The sequence below is a fragment of the Orussus abietinus genome, unplaced genomic scaffold (assembly GCF_000612105.2).
Source record: "Orussus abietinus isolate OABI.00-Male unplaced genomic scaffold, Oabi_2.0 scaffold14, whole genome shotgun sequence".
Taxonomy (NCBI): domain Eukaryota; kingdom Metazoa; phylum Arthropoda; class Insecta; order Hymenoptera; family Orussidae; genus Orussus; species Orussus abietinus.
In genome coordinates this window covers 1,481,260-1,496,962 of record NW_019395994.1, presented here as the reverse complement: position 1 = coordinate 1,496,962, position 15,703 = coordinate 1,481,260, and the positions used below count along the sequence as shown (strand labels likewise).

The 15,703-nt window shown below is 48.2% G+C and overlaps 1 protein-coding gene across 4 annotated transcripts in view; it reads left to right on the top strand.

Moving 5' to 3' along the window:
* Positions 1 to 15,703, top strand: part of LOC105698252 (RNA-binding protein Musashi homolog Rbp6) — a 710,904-nt gene that overhangs the window by 516,125 nt on the left and 179,076 nt on the right. For all 4 annotated transcript variants that reach the window (XM_012422318.2, XM_012422317.2, XM_012422320.2 and 1 more), the window contains one exon: positions 6,038 to 6,079. In XM_012422318.2, coding sequence (XP_012277741.1) covers positions 6,038 to 6,079 — 42 coding nt within the window. The remainder of the gene's footprint in view (positions 1 to 6,037; positions 6,080 to 15,703) is intronic.

Genomic DNA, 15,703 nt, shown 5'->3' with positions numbered 1-15,703 from the left:
AAATTTGACAGTTTATCATGACACATGGTTGTATCAATGGAGATAGCGCTATTAATCGTGGTTTGCAATTTATTAATGAATGGGCATGCTTTTTTAAGAACGATATATACTTCTTTTGGGCCTTTCAAAGGATTCACCTATCTATTTGCGCCTGCACCCCCGTAGCTTCGAAGAGTTAACTCGCAAGGTGAACATCCGAATTCTGAAGAATTAAGTGTACGAAGTTTCCTAAATATATAACCAGTTATCACTGATTCCCAGTTCCGATGTAACTAATTCGACGGATGTCAACTGCCACAACCCTCTGGGTGGCATCGCCTGATACTTGACCAAAAACCATAAAAAACCATCCGCCGTGACTACCTGCTGAGTAAGACAGAAAGAGAGAGATATCCAGTTGCTGTTCAACTCCCCCGATTCAGGACGGGGGTTCTATTTGTCCATCCCCTTTTCGAAATTCGCCGACAGCTCCCCAACTACTCCGGACATCGAACAGCGACTTGCAGAAACATATCGAAGTGGAAGCATATTTTCGAGGGGAGGTCCGGAAATATGTCAGAGGGAAGTTTCCCCGGGGCCTTAAGGGCGGCGGCGAGCACGTTGTGCACGTTCGGCACAACTGCCGAGCCATTCGGTGCTTTCCAAACTGATGGACTACGGCGACGGGGTTGTCGAGAGGGAGAACGGGAGCTAGCTGGATGACGAGGGTTTGCTCGGGGAAATCTCCCACTTGTAGCTCGCAGATATTTACTCCGATCTTCCCGAGTTCAGAGTTAAATCCTGAGCGATGCTTCCTCCCCGCCGGCGCCTTTCGGCGCTGGGTTAAAAGGTTCCATATAAACAACTTTCTCATAAGTGGCGTGCCTTTGCGGGAAAGATTGCACGAACAACAGGCCGTTGAATGGCTGCTACGTAGACTGCTGCAGATAGAAGTTTATTACCATTTAAACAATGGCTTTATTTACAAATTCATTTTGGAGTGCGTGAAATCAACTGTGCACGCTCCTGAATTAGCCCTCTGTTACACATTTGACCGTTAACCATGTTTAACGGAAAACAGTGACGCTTAACGTTCGTAATTAAGATGAGCACGAACCGTATGGCCAATAGATTTTTTACTAGTTTAGATATTTTGGCGCTTAAGATTTTTTACATGCTTCTCATAGAGCTTATGTCCACGATGCTAGATCGTCAAGTGTATGAAATGAAGTTGGATACAATATGGTATATGACAATGGTATTGGATATGATGTGACATGAAGTGCGCAACTAGTATAGAAAAATCGGACGGGATGCATTTTCATCCGGGATTTCGATCCGAGATATCGTGGACACAGATTCTTATTGTTATACATAGTACGTGTCAAGGTAAGAATGATACATCAAAGCATTAATGTAGAACTGTACATTTTTCAAATTGTCGGTTTTCCAAATGTTTTATCCCTTTGATCCCTGGAAGCCATGAATAAAAAGATCTGAAAGTGGCTGCCACGCGTCTTAGAAGTGAAACTTCTAAGTTAAAAAGGATCATTAGATATTACTAATTATTCTTAATCATTGTGAGAGAATAACGTGCTAATGTTTGACGCAAGAACTAATTAAATATAAAGAATAAATAAAGGGTTTAACTTTCCAAGTCGGGGTCCTTCTATAGCTTACAATATTACACACGCCATAACGAGTTTTGCTTCAAAGGAAATTCGTTAATTATGAAATATTTGGACAAATGGTATTCTTACTGCTAACGCTTTCGCTATGGCAGTCGATTGGGCCTTAGTGCCACCCCTGAAGGAAACTTCACAACAAAAGTACCCTGTGCGGTTATATTCTGCTAATCTATGGGCGCTGTTTTTTAGCTGCTGGATATAGCCAGCCTCGTCTTTAGGGGTCGCTTCGTGGTGACAACCGATAGCCGGCGTTAGGAGCGGAAGAGTTAAAAAGTGGATTTTGAGAGAAGACTCAACATTTTGTAGAAATAAATCTCAGGATATGAGAAACGAAGAGCGTCCGCGTTTGGACGGAATCGGTACGGCACTCGTTTCCTGGCCGAGAGCAGGCTTTGGCAACATTAACGACGAGAAATCGAAAAGCTCCGGCCACTTTCGAAAGCACAAATTGGTTTAGGTTACCCAGCGAAGGAATCCGCCATCCGAGGATCGCGGAAAGAATTGGATCTGGCCAGCGGCCGGACATTCCGCGGCCGCCAATTCCAACTGGACCACCGGAAGAGGTAGTTTTTCGATCGATTCCTCACTTTCGATTGGATACCTCGCGTCGATACATAAATTGGCCGATACATGGTCACAAAGGAGGAAGTAGTTGCCCCCTCCTATCGAGAAGAGGAGAGGAACGCCTCTCTTGATTCTACCCGAGGAAACTTCGATTTAGCCGGGGGGAAGGAGGTGAAATGAAAAACTTGGGGAAAGAGGGAAGGAAAAGTCAATCCGGGAATAAAGCGAGGGGGGACGGACAAAGAGAAAACGGTCGGGCTGGAGGAAATCTTAGAAGGGGATGTGAAACGTGAGATGCGTAATTGGTGGGTTACGGAAGTTATGCTGCTACGGACGGAAGTCAAAGGATGAAAACACCTTCTATCCGGTTCTTTGCCTAAAGTTTGGATACTTCGTGACGAGATGCAAGTATAATGATGTAATGAAGATTTGAGGAAAATATTGCTGACCCTGATTGGATACAATGGATACTCTATAAGTTAGATTATCAAAGACACGAAGTTGTTGGGAAAGGAACTCTGCATTTGTTAAACCCGAAAAGCAGTAAAAAAGACGATTTTCTGAATCTTCGGTTACGATCGGAAACCTTCTATCGATATACTGATATATCGATGGATAGGTTGTATCAAAACATCGATACGTCGTTTTGAGACCATTGAGTTCGAATCGAGCTTCAGACCTCTATCTAAAGCGAGAGAAACGTTTCTCCTGATTTGATTCCCTGGAAGTTCGATTTCAGGAGGGAAGGAGGAAAGGCGCAAAAGTGAGAAAAGAGGAGTGGTAGATCGGAAGTAGATGAAATAAAACAGAAACACCAGGGTAAGCGAGAAAGAGCGAAAAAGTATTTGAAAATGCATTAAACACTGGAGATGAGAAAGTTGCCGATCTGCAACGGTATTCGACGTCGGTGGGATTCAATGGAACCAAGGAAAAAGGCCATTTTCAGAGCAATTCCTTACTTTCGATTAGATGCCTCGTATCGACACGTCGATACAACAAGCACCTTGCACCGGAACAATGGTGTATCAATGTGAGGTAGGTTGGGGGAATCTTTCATGATTTGGCAATCTTAGGCTGCGATTTCAGCAAAGAGGCGGGTCTATCGGAAACTCGGAAAGGAGGAGAATAATGAAACTGGTCGGAGCGAACTTGGAAGGAGATGGTGCAAACTCATAAAAGAGCAGTGGAAGGAAACACGATACATGAGAAAGTTGCACTTCTCCGTGTTGCAGCAACCGGTGTACAGGCAGAATGTTTTCGGAGCATTCGTTAATCAAAACGTAAAATGTCACATCCCAAATTATTCATCATGAGTAATATCGATACGCAGAAGAATAGCTTAGCAATTAAAAGGAAACAGAGTAAGCGGACTCCAGGAAGGAGGAAGAAAAAAGAGAAATAAGTTGCAATACGCAGGCAACGATGGAAACGAAAACGCAATAGCGCACGAGGACATTGTAGGACGTCGCATTTTTCGATTTTATAATCACTGAATGCATCGAAATAAATCTCCCGTAACCGTCATCAACCACAACGAGATCACTTCCGGACGTAAGAAGCGAGCCTTTTACAATCCAATCGACCGCGCGTTCTAATCCCCCAGGTAAGAAAAGGGGTGTAAAAATAAAATGGTAAAAGGTGAGAGATGCGGATAAAAAGAAGGAGAAACGGCTCGAGGGAAGGGTGGAGAGGGAAAGGGGGAGTCGCGAAAGAAGGAACGCGGGGATGCAAAAGTTGCGGGTTTACGAGGGAGCCGTGTGCCGTGGAGGGGTAGGGACTCTCGAGTAAAGCGGGGTTAAGTCGGTGAGGAAAGAGTGCGGACGCACGGCAAAGTCCTCGAGGAGCGAGCAGGGTGGGGGTGGTTCCTGACACAGGGTTAAACTGGGACTGAAACCGAGCCTCGAAAAAAAAGGGCGAAACGGCTCGGCCGTGAGTGTCCTACATCGCGCCCCGCACCCTCTGTGGCATCGTTGCCCAGAAATCGATTCCTCCCTTTTGAGAACTCCCCTCGGGAGCGCGGCTGATCCGCGCTATTTTATTGTAGCCGACAGTCGAGGAAACTCCCCTTGTTCTCCATAACGGGAAGGTCTCACGAGAGTAAGAATTTTCGGGCTCAAAGACTTCCTCGAGAGCTCGACGATTGTGGCGATGGTGCCGACTATTCCTGGTAGTTGCCCATTGTCTGTATCGACTCTCGGTGTTGGATTATAAAGGCCTGCTATTTCTTTGAACGTGTTACTTTGCGAGACTAAAGCAGTACCGGTGTTCCGCTGTAAGTGAACATTTTTGGATCGGAGATATAGGATAGTCAAGGAATTTAGGAGATAGTCACGACATCGATGTCGCGATCGACCGCAAGGCATGATCAACCATTATGACAACCTACCATGCATTTGTTTCCATCGAATCGCATTCGGTAGTGAAATCCAGAACCAGCATTTTCCCATCTGATGTATTTGACCGAAAGGATTATCACCATAGGACATATTTGACTGATGGAACCATCACCATAGGAGGTTTTTCACCGAAAGGATCATCATCATATTTTATACATCAAGCCCTCCGAGGAAACCAGAGAGGGTCAGGTGCTAATTTGTATCCTGCCCGATATTGGTACTCCTGGGGTTTTCTAATTCCAGATCGGCTCGACGGAAGAGTCGGAAAGGGGGCAAGTAGTTCGGGACGACGTCGGGCGTCGACGTCGCGTCGGACGGAACCGCGGCGTGCTCGCGACCGGTGTGAACTTTGCCGTAGGGGATTATGCAAATGTGGGTAGCGCGGCAGGCGGGGTTAGGGGCGGTTTTCTTGCTTGTCATTACCACGTTCGTGGCTTCACCCGGAAGCTACGTTCTGCCCGTAGAACCTGGCAGGAACTAACTTTGAAACCGGCTCTCGACTACGCCAGACGTAGCTCCCCTTAGGGCAAAGTTCACACCGAGACACGTGGCGGAAAGAAGGGAACTTCCCTTAACAGGGGCTCGATCGTCGTCCCGCGATTTGGGGCCGTTCGACCCTCTATTACCCATGCTGAAAAAAAAAAAATTCGATTTAACAAAAGCTGCTCTAGTCCGCACACCAACCCATGCACGCTTCGAATGTCCAGGACGTAACTTGTCTATGACTCTGCGAAATTCAAGCTTTCAAACTGTCTAACGATTTGATATTATCCTGTTCATATGTATAATCGAATAGTAATTTTAAGGAAATCTCGTCTAAAGTTTATTTCTTTCAAATGAAGAATTTGGTTAATACGCCTGTACAGTAAAGTCTCTGTCCTGTTCTTGGCAACGAGGGACGACTGAGTCTTTTGATAATTCCCGGTTCTTCAATATTGTATCTGTCGTGTTTATGGCGGATATGATGTCAAAAGAAATGCCATTTTAGCATTATTTTTAAAGGTTAATTTTTCATTTTGATTGAAAGCATTTAAATAGACTTGATTTAGTAAAGTGCAGTTCCTTGTAAGGTAAATTAAATTCCAAAACATGTCACGGATAAGAGACACCTTCCCTTAAGATTTGCTCGATAATTTTTTACGATTTGGGAATTATTCAATTTTCAATACCCCACATAAAAAATCTCGTTTCAATGGGGAAACTGCAGCTAGGGTTCCCGTCAATGCACTTTTCAAGTATTAAAAAAGAACTTTACGATGAGTCATTGGGAATAAAGTTTCTGAGGTTACTAGTACTCTTTAATGGTATCTTTCTTACCGTAATAACGAAGTAAAGATTTCGATGTAAAAATCTTTGTGAGAATATTTTTGTCAAGGTAAACTATTGATGATTTTGCTTCTTCCATTACAGATTGACCCGAAAGTTGCGTTTCCCAGGAGAACACATCCAAAGGTGAGTCAGATCTGCTTTTCTCCATTCGCCATATAGAGAGTGCACGAGAATTTCTCCAATGTAGTTTTTCATAGAATATATCGTCAAAGTGTAATAAACACTGGGTTAGTTCGTCGACGGGGTGGAATAGAACCGGCGGCACGTGTTAAAATGTGATACCGACCGTGACGCATTCGCAATGATTAAAAATTGCAGAGCTTCCTTTCACGGGCGTAAATCTCGTAAAAAATGTATTCCAAATCCTCTTTTGCAAATAGCGAGAAAAATTTAAATTTAAAGGCAATCGCCATTACCGGGCGCATTTTTCCCATCGCGTCGGCTACGTATCAAAAATTGTTATTTAATACTGTAAATAAAAGATGAGGCATTTACGTGCACGCCTCTACAAATCCCATTTGAACGCGGGAATATAACCTCTTTACTTTTTCTCTTTTTTTAATTCCTGTCAGTGAAAAATATTCGGAGAAGAGAAATACAAAAATAATTTCTGCGCATCCCTCAACGCGCTTACTCCGTAGTTTTTCGCAGTAGCATTTTGAAGGGGCTAACGCAAGGCATCGAGAAGCGCAAGGTCCGCAGCTTTCGTGTCCTTTTCCGTACAAAAGGAACGACTCGCGCGATTCAGCGCAGAAATTACGGCGAAATTATTTCCCTCTGAACAGCCGAGAGTGTGGTAGGCTCCACCTACCCCACAGTCGCACACGGACCTCGCAATGGCAGCGGCGCTTGAAAAGGGTTGTAATTCGTGCAGCTTATTAATATAAATGCCAGGCACGCGAATTACCGAGCGGAGTGACTGAATTGCGCTAATTTTAATTGTACCCTATCCCGGGTGGTCTCTCGGTTCTTTTCATCAGCCGCCGTCGAATTCCACCCCCGACTTCCAACCCCTGGCGGTCGCGGCATTTCACCTTTGCTACCCGATAGGAAAAACTGGATCGCATAATTTATGAGGCGGAATTGCATCTCCGCTGGCTCGGTAAAATGCCACGGTTGATTTCTCGCGAGAAACCACCCCCTGTCCCCGACGGGGTTCTCCAACCCTGCTGGAAAAAATCTAGGCGGTGTAAAGAGGTGTTCGCGGCACCAATTATAGTTCCGTAATTAACTTGATCAGACTCGAGAATGGGCACTTTTATTCAATGGATATTCCCCCAGAGGAAATGAAATTTTAGCTCTTGGATTAGAAGAATGGGTTACTAATTAGACCAGGAAGAGGGAAAAAAATGTCTGAAATGATTGAATTTTCAGATATGCAACGAACGAAATTCGTTGCCACGGGAAGGGAGAAATTTTATTCGCTGTCGCGATATCTGGTTGTCATAAATAATTTCACTTCTAATTAGGCTTCATTTAGCTTATGGTAATTAATTCAGACTTTCGTACCTCTACTTTCGCGCCCTCTACTTTCATTACCTCCTGCCGATTTTGCTGCAGTCAATTTTCGCCGTCGTACAACATTTTCTATAATCTCCGCGGGTTAATCCAAACAATATACGACAAGATATTTTGCGGAAATATCCACAATACCATTTAAATGAAAGAAGTGATGAAAATCATATTACTGGGGCAGAAAAAAAAAATGAGGCCTGAACATTTAAGGACTCTGTTAAGAGTTAAAAATCGGTCACTTTATCCCCAATTTACTGACATCGAAGTCGAGCCCAAAGGGCTCCATCTTGATCAAAACGTACGTTATTGGGGTCATCTGCATATCCCCGCGTCCTCCCTCGCACGGTAAAATTTCCGGCATTTCGGAACGAAGTAACAACCATTAATCGCGAGATGGGAGAAACGTATTCCGCCCGGACAGGCGGTAGGGGGTGGGTGGACGTGCAATTTTCATAAAATGGCGGTGAGCTCACGAACGCCGAGACTCGTTTGAAAAAGTAATGGGAAAGCACGACGGGCCTACACGTCCGCGGCCCTCGAAGCGCTACCAGGAAACCCTCGCGCCCGGGTGGCCGCCCCCTACGTGCACCCCAAGTGCCCGCCGGCGCATCCCCGACGGGCCGCACGAGATCGCGTCGATACGGGGCGGACGCTATGGCGATATTCATAAATCGCGCCCGGGCGTATCGGCGATGAGGAACACGCGATGCCAGGGAAACTGCGCCCACCTGCATGCCGGATGCATTCTGGTCCATTGCCATTCATAAATGACTCATGAGCGGAATGCACTCGTGCCACTTACCGGATATCTGCCCCGCATTACTCTCCGCACTGCAACCGAGTGGACGCGAGAGATCCAAGAACCGGGGTAAAGATAGCCCCGGTTAATCGCTTAAGGATAGAAACGCGCATCCTTGAACGTCGCGGCGCGACATCTCCGAGGCAAGGAAAAGAATTCTGGTCGGTCGAGGAGGCGCCTACCCAGCTTTCGGAGAGATGCCAGAAAACGCTTCGCGCCCGGGCGGCCGCCCATCACTGTCCGCCAGGTATGCCGTTCCGGAGCCAACTTCAATACGGCCCGAGAATTCCCGCCCACCCGCTTCCGGAGTGTCTCCCGTAAGAAATGGTAATCTGCTTCCACGGCGCCAACAATAACAATGGGATTTCCCTCCACCTCGGCCTGCTGTCAGCCAGTGGGAATAGACAATAGTAATAGAGCTCGTCCTGAAGTTGGCTCCGAAACGGCGTACCTGGCGAGCAGGTCGGCCGCGCGCGCGGTAATCCGAGGCGAAGTAAGGCCAGATTGCGCCATGCCGGGATTGATAAATCGCCCCCTGGCAGCGTTTCGCTCCGCGAATCGCACCCGGGCGGGAATAGGCGCAGGAGCACCCTACCCACCCTCTCCGCGATCGAGGGCGCCAAGATTGCGCGCCTCGCAATAAGCCCGCTCGAATGCGCCAAAGGGGCTGAACTTTAGGGGAAAATGCTTCGCCGCAAAGTTCATCGAAATGTCAGCTGTGTCTCCGGGCGGATCCCGCGGAGCCTCGTAACCGCTTTGTCGGCGCGTTTCCGCCAGGGCGGGAATCTTCGACCCGGCTCGTCAGGAGCGTCGCCGCTACCTCTCCGTCCTTCTCCGAATGGATGTCGGGTTTTAGCGGAGTTGCGTTTTAACGAGAATCGCCTGACGTTTTCATCAGCATTTTCCGCGTTTGTGACGTCGCGTCTTAATGGATAAGGCGCCACGTGCCGACTAATGATACACGGTTTTGCAGTCCCGGTTTTTGATCTACCCCTTAATGTGCCGCACATACTCGGTCCTTCTTTAGCATATCGTCGTACCGCGACGTGAATTTTCCTTTCTCTTCGCTCTTTCTGGATCTCCTCCCCCATCGTCCCTATGAAGGAAAAAACCCGTAAATCAACCACTAAAGGTTTTTATTGTTTCTTGCTATATGTCATTAATAGAGTCATTCGGGGCAATTGTTTGCTTTTCGTCAATCTGTGCGATATTTCTCCCATATAACACACATCATATTTGTCCAATGTGTAATTTCTCAAAGCTGAGAAGCAAATCTGAAAATTTTAGTGGTCACTAAGTCAGCTATGTAGAACATAATCCAAAGGAAAGTGTAAGGTGACGATGGCGAGCGTTCCTCTTCAAAGGGATCATTTCGTACACCCTTTCTTCCACATTTTGTGAATAAGTCATGACGAAAGTACTAACCCAGTACCTACAAATCTTGCCCGCGAGTATCGGTTAGAGCTGGACGAGACGGAGTGGTTCGGTTTTTCACATCTATCGCAGTCAACTACCGATTTCGGGCGTCCCCGTCGCCGGGGGCGTCTACGGCCAGCGTCGTCCTCTCGGTCGGCCCGCGTAATACACCCACTTGTTACCGAGCAGCGATACCTCCGAAAGTACGTGTACCGTACAAAGCCGGCTGTCCGTACCTACACGCGCGTACATAATACATACGCGAGACATTATTCAGACCGCCACTAGCTCGAGAGCACGAGGGCGACAGGGGACGGCGGGCTCGAGGGCGCGAAAGGGGTGGGTGGGAAAGCACGGCTTCTCGCTCGAAACAGAGACCAAGCCGAGAGGGAGAAGGAGGGAGAAAGCGAGAGGAAAGGAGAGCAGCACGTCTCGCGTAACGAGCTGCCGGCTCCCCAGGGTGTTCAGCTCCTCTTCGCTCCCGTTCCGCCCACGCCTCCTCCGGCAGCCCCTTACGTGGGCGCTCACCCTCCACCCGGGCGGTCGTTTTGTTTTCCGACCGGCGGATCTTCGGCGGCGCCACTCGCCCTAGCCCGCGGATATCCGTCCGGCGTGATTTACTCGAGGCCGAGTTTATGAATGCGGCGAAAATCAAATCGAGGAAAGGGGCTTCGGTTTGGTGGCCGACTGCTGATCTCACGGTTTACGGGGCCGATCTTGCATAATGCAGGGTTTATCCTCGCGTGTACTCCTGTTATCCGATCTAGACCAGTTCCCTCGTATCCGTGTACAAGGGATGGACAATTTACCCGCGACATTAAATTGGACTTCCCTCCGGGTTGGAATTATTTTACCTGCGGGCATTTTAGTAAATCAGCGAAATCTTGGATTCGGTGTTCTACGGAATTTTTGGGCTAGGGCCGGTCAGACGTCGGATACGTTACGACGGACGTATTGAAACAATGATGGCACCCGTTTTCCGATGTCCATCACAATGGGTCATGATGTACTTCCATGAGGATGGTTGTGACGACAACCATTGAGACGACGCTCGTGGAGTCCCAGCGTTAAGGTGAAATTAAACTCGCCTCAAACCAGACAATTTGAAAAGGAAACATTTTTTAAGAGGTATTGCCCCGAACTCCGTGAAACTTTAGCACATGATTCGCGAGGAACAATTACGTTTCTCGACGTGTTCTACGTCACGTTAACGAACAGGATGAAAGGTCGATCGGGAGCCGGTCGCGATTCCAAATTCCCCGTCGAGGTTCTTTCTCGACCGGGCGGCCGAGGCGACTTCGCCATGGGCGACCCTGTTTCCCTGAAGCGGAGTGCGCCGCCTCAAAGGAGAGCCCGTCGTTACATTCATCTTTCGGGAAAAACTCGCCGTCGAGCAAACTCCCTAGTCGGCATTAGAGCGAAATCCCATGCATTTTATACGCGGCCGGGTCATTCGGCGGGCGGCTCCTCGGTTATGGCGCGTGTGTACACTGGGACGCCGTTCCCGTGCCCATGGACATCCTTGTGGACACAGCCCGACGGAGCTTCCTTCCTCTTTGCCGCCCGCCCACGCTATACAGGGTGTTCGGGTTTAGATGACCGGGGTGGGTTTCTCCTAAGTAGGCCAGCTAGGAGGAAATTCTTAAGAGCAAAGTTGCTTGGCTTCGAGCGGCTCACGTAATGCAGGAAACACCCTTTCCCGCCGCTTGATCTTTCCCCCGACTGGCACTTCCGGAACCGAACCGGGCGATCGGTGCTCGCCACCCGTGACCGCCGTTTTCGATCGCTTTGGCAGAGATTACGTTCTGGAAAATACCGAGGACGCTTTCCACGCATCGGGGGCTTTCTCAAAATCGAGTAACTCTGCGCTTAAAACTATTTATATCCGCCCTACTTTGGAACTTCCTTTCGGCCATATAAACTCGAACGCCCCTCGTATGTATATTCGTCTTCTTTGCTATCGCCTCTCCCTTTCTCTCTCTTTCTTTCCCTTGTTTTCGTCGCGTCTCTCCCTCTCTTTGACCGCCGTTTCCGCCATAGATCTCTCTTCTCTCGGCGAGGGAGAAATGTTTGCACGGGGTAAGTAGTGTCCAGGGTCCACCGCCCACCTGCCACCCACTTTCCACCCATTTCCCGCCCACCCCACGGTTCACGCCAGGGTCCCCGGGATCGCACGCAGATGGAAAACAATCAATAGGGTGCAGTAAATTATGTAATATTTATATATTGACTTCTCCTTGCGAGTATGACGGTGTTTTTGTACAAATGTAAATATACCGAACATATGGTACATGTACTTATCAACACTAAAACAGTTGACATTTTAGATGTGCCTATTTGTATCTGAATCCGTCAAGTGACTGGTATTTAAACGGAAGATATGTTTGTCAATTGAATACTAGCAATAATCAATTTAGTAAGGGGAACAAGAAACGAAATGATTTATAAGTATTAATTAAGAAAGTTATTTCTCATATTGCTATTATTCCTATTTGAATTTGCTGCGAAATAATAAGTTCATAGTCCTAAAGTAAACTGATGAAATATGTGCACGCGGTAAATATCGTTTGTATTATAACAATGTTCAATCAATACAAACTGATGAAATGGGAATACTCAAATTTGTTTGAAGACAAGACTTGCGAGTTATTTGACCGATTATGGTAAAAATAAGTATAGTTCATATGTATCTCGGAATAAACCACGAAAGGAAAAAAGAATAATGCAAAATTAATCATATATATTAGGAAAAATAAAGAAATCAGTTGAGGAGAGATGTTCAAATTAAAAGAATAATTTTAAATCACAATTTTGGAACCGGTCATTTGACCGGCTTAGTAGTTTTTAGTGCTTAAATCGATAAGCGTTGAAAGGACAATTTATGAAATGAATTTGTCAACCAACATAAACAGGGTTCCTTGTCAGTAATCGTTACTCAAGTTATCAGGAATGATAAACATTGGCCGTCGAACGTCTCTTATATGCGTAAGTATCTGCACATATGTACAGTTTTAACGATGGATACTTGGAGCCAGGTAATGAAATCTCGTAAACCGAAATTACCTCGACGGATTTAGGGGCTCCTGGAGGAACTATACTAGAATATCCCGAGAAAATAGGGAAATCTTAGTTCGCAACTCGGACATACGGCCGATGGCACTCCGCGGCTGACGATTCCGCCGAGGACGTAAAAGGGGTAATTCCTAAACGAGTTTCGTTATGGCTGGGGCAATTGAAGGCGTCGTATACGTCGTTGCATTGAGATAAGCCGGGCTTTGCCGCGACGGAGCGGCCCTTAAACTCGGCCGCGTCGCGACGCCGTCAAAATGGCGGCTAAGTAACGCGCGCGCGATTTGAAAAATCTCCCGGGGGAATCAGCGCCAGTCGGGCATTGATCGCATCACGCACAAATACGCACTTCGTGAAGCCTCTTCCGTCAGAGAGCTCTGAAATTATTACAAAGACCCTGTTTAGCATCGGCCGGGCTAACAAAGGAGCTTATTTCGCAATCAACCGGACTGAAATCCGCTCCGTGGATTTAATTTACGATTTTCATAACTTACGCTTGCATTCGTTAAACGGATTAAAACGGTGACAGCCTACTTCTGTCGACTCCGGCATTCCCATCGAAATTGTTTAACGGATTAACGACGAAAACGGCTTCCAATTAGTCTGGCGTCCGTCCCAAAACTGCAAAGAACCTTACCGACACGAAATTGACTTCTAAAAGTTCAAGAGCCACCTCCTTAAAACAATTCAATTGCTGCACCGATATATCAAAGTAAAGTATTTCCGTAAATAACAGCAGTCAAAGCTTTCCCCCGAGGCAGTGAATTCCCTCGAAAGGAAAGCGAGGAATAAAAATAAAAGCCAAGTATTTTCGACGCCATTTAAAGGGCTCTTCCTTTTGATCCTTCTTACAATTCCTCTTCACATCCGGTCTGTGAACAAGTCGCCGCAGAACGTAACAGGGCTCGTGAGCATTTCCTTTAAAGTGCAAGGCGTAATGCTTTTCAGGGAAGTTTCAGAATAAAGTCAAAGCTGCAAGGTAACTTCCCGTTTCTGAAAAGAACCTAAGGAAACGTCCTCGGTAGATAGATAGGTAGTCGATTTAAAATTAAGATCGTCGATCGCTTCTCCCGGTTGATCGATTGAAAATGTCATTTTTTGCGCGTGGGGTGGGGGCAGATGAGGGATCAGAGGAACCCACCCCCTCGGGTGGGCAACTCGGCGAATGGCGTTGGAAACAATGCGCCCTGTCGTTTCTGTCTTCGCCCCCGTCCCTTCGCCTTCGTCCATCCCAACCTGGTCGCTACGAGCGCGCGACCAACTCTCAAAAGCTTTTCATCTTCTGCATACGAGCTTTTTATCATCGCATCGAGTCGACGTACGGCGAGTGGTGCGTGTCGCGTGCGTGCGCCCCCTCCCCCAACCGGCCGGCCCCCTCATCCTAGAACACGTCCCTGTCGCGGCGGTACATCACGGTGAATGGGTCTGGTAATTGCGCGTTTAATATTTCAGAGCTTTTTCCGTGTAAGCATGTAAAAAAAGGGCGCTATTCCTCCGGGCCGCCTTCTGCTCGCCGGCCAAGTAGCGAAGTGAGACGACCGACACCCCATCCTCGTGCACACCCCTCCGGACTGCTGAGCTGAAAACGAGGAAAACGGTATATGGCTCTTATTACTGGAATTCCAGGGCTTTTTGCCGGGGACGAAAAAGGGAACCCGGAGAAGCTCTCACGTGACTCTGGTGTTTGCACTCCGGGTAATTTTCACATTTTTGTTCGACGAATTTTTCGGCCGAGGACCTCGAACTTTTCAGCGCCTTCCAAAGGTTGGTGGTCGAAGGAAACGGAGTTCGATGGGGAAAGGGGGAGCTTTTTCCCTCGTTTCCGCCGGTTGCCTCGAAATACGACGGGTTCCTAGGAAGAAGGTCTCGTGATTTGTAACGAAGTAACGAACAAGGCGCTACTTTCACCCCCGATCGCCGATGAACGGGATCGACGCGACCGGGTGCCCGGCAGCCGATAAGGGACAAAGAGGGCCCTAATGCGGCTTTATAAAGTGCCATTTCGTTCCTCCTCCTAGGTCGGCCGACACAAAGGCGAGATCTCGATCACAAATTGACAATAAAAAATGTCCAATTAACCCGGCACCCTTCGGGGCCCCGGCGTCGGGGCCGGAGCCCCGGAGTCGCGGGGGGCGACCTTTTCATCCAAGGAGAGGCCGAATCCGCGGGAAGTTAGGAGCAATCGAGGAGGTTTAATCCCGCTCGATTGCGTTCCTCGCCCGGCAACTTCCCCGGCCTCGCCCCGCGACTCCACCCTCGCCCTTCTCGGCGCCATCCCCGTGGCGAAAGAGACTCGGAGGTCCTCCCTTTGTTCGCCGCCACCTTCCACCACTATTTCTTCCCCGAACCCGGGCGCGACTTCGCGGGGGCGTCGGGCCGGGCGGGGCGTCTCATTCAAGCAAGGTCGCTCACAAAGGCTATCCTCGAGAATCCGAATCGCGTCGTAAATATTCTACGGCCAATTTCCTGCCGGCCGGCCTTGCTCCGGCCTGCGCGGCCCGCGCGGCGGTTCGATCGCGGCCGAGCCGCGGCCCGCGGGCCGCACTCCACCCTTACCTACGTCCGAGCCAGGAAACCCGAATTTACAGTCTCGTCGCCGTTCGACGGAATGGCCCCCCGTGGCCCGGCCAATCGATGCGCGCCCCACCCGGAACGGTGCTGGCCACTCGGCCAAGACATCCCCGAATCGTCTCGATGAGAGCTGGGGTTCGATTTTCCTCGAGTAAGGGTTAAGGTGATGCGAGTGGCGCCGAGAATCTTAATCGTCACCGGTAAAAAGAAATGTTAACCGACGTATTGTTTGAAACAGCGCCCCTCGGTATAGACGTTTGGATTCGCATCGATGGATGCGATTCACTTTAAGGGGGTGAAACCACCATCCAAAGTAAGGCATGTCAAGGGGCGATTTGGCAGTTTAACCCACAAGAACATAATATTTTTGACCCAAT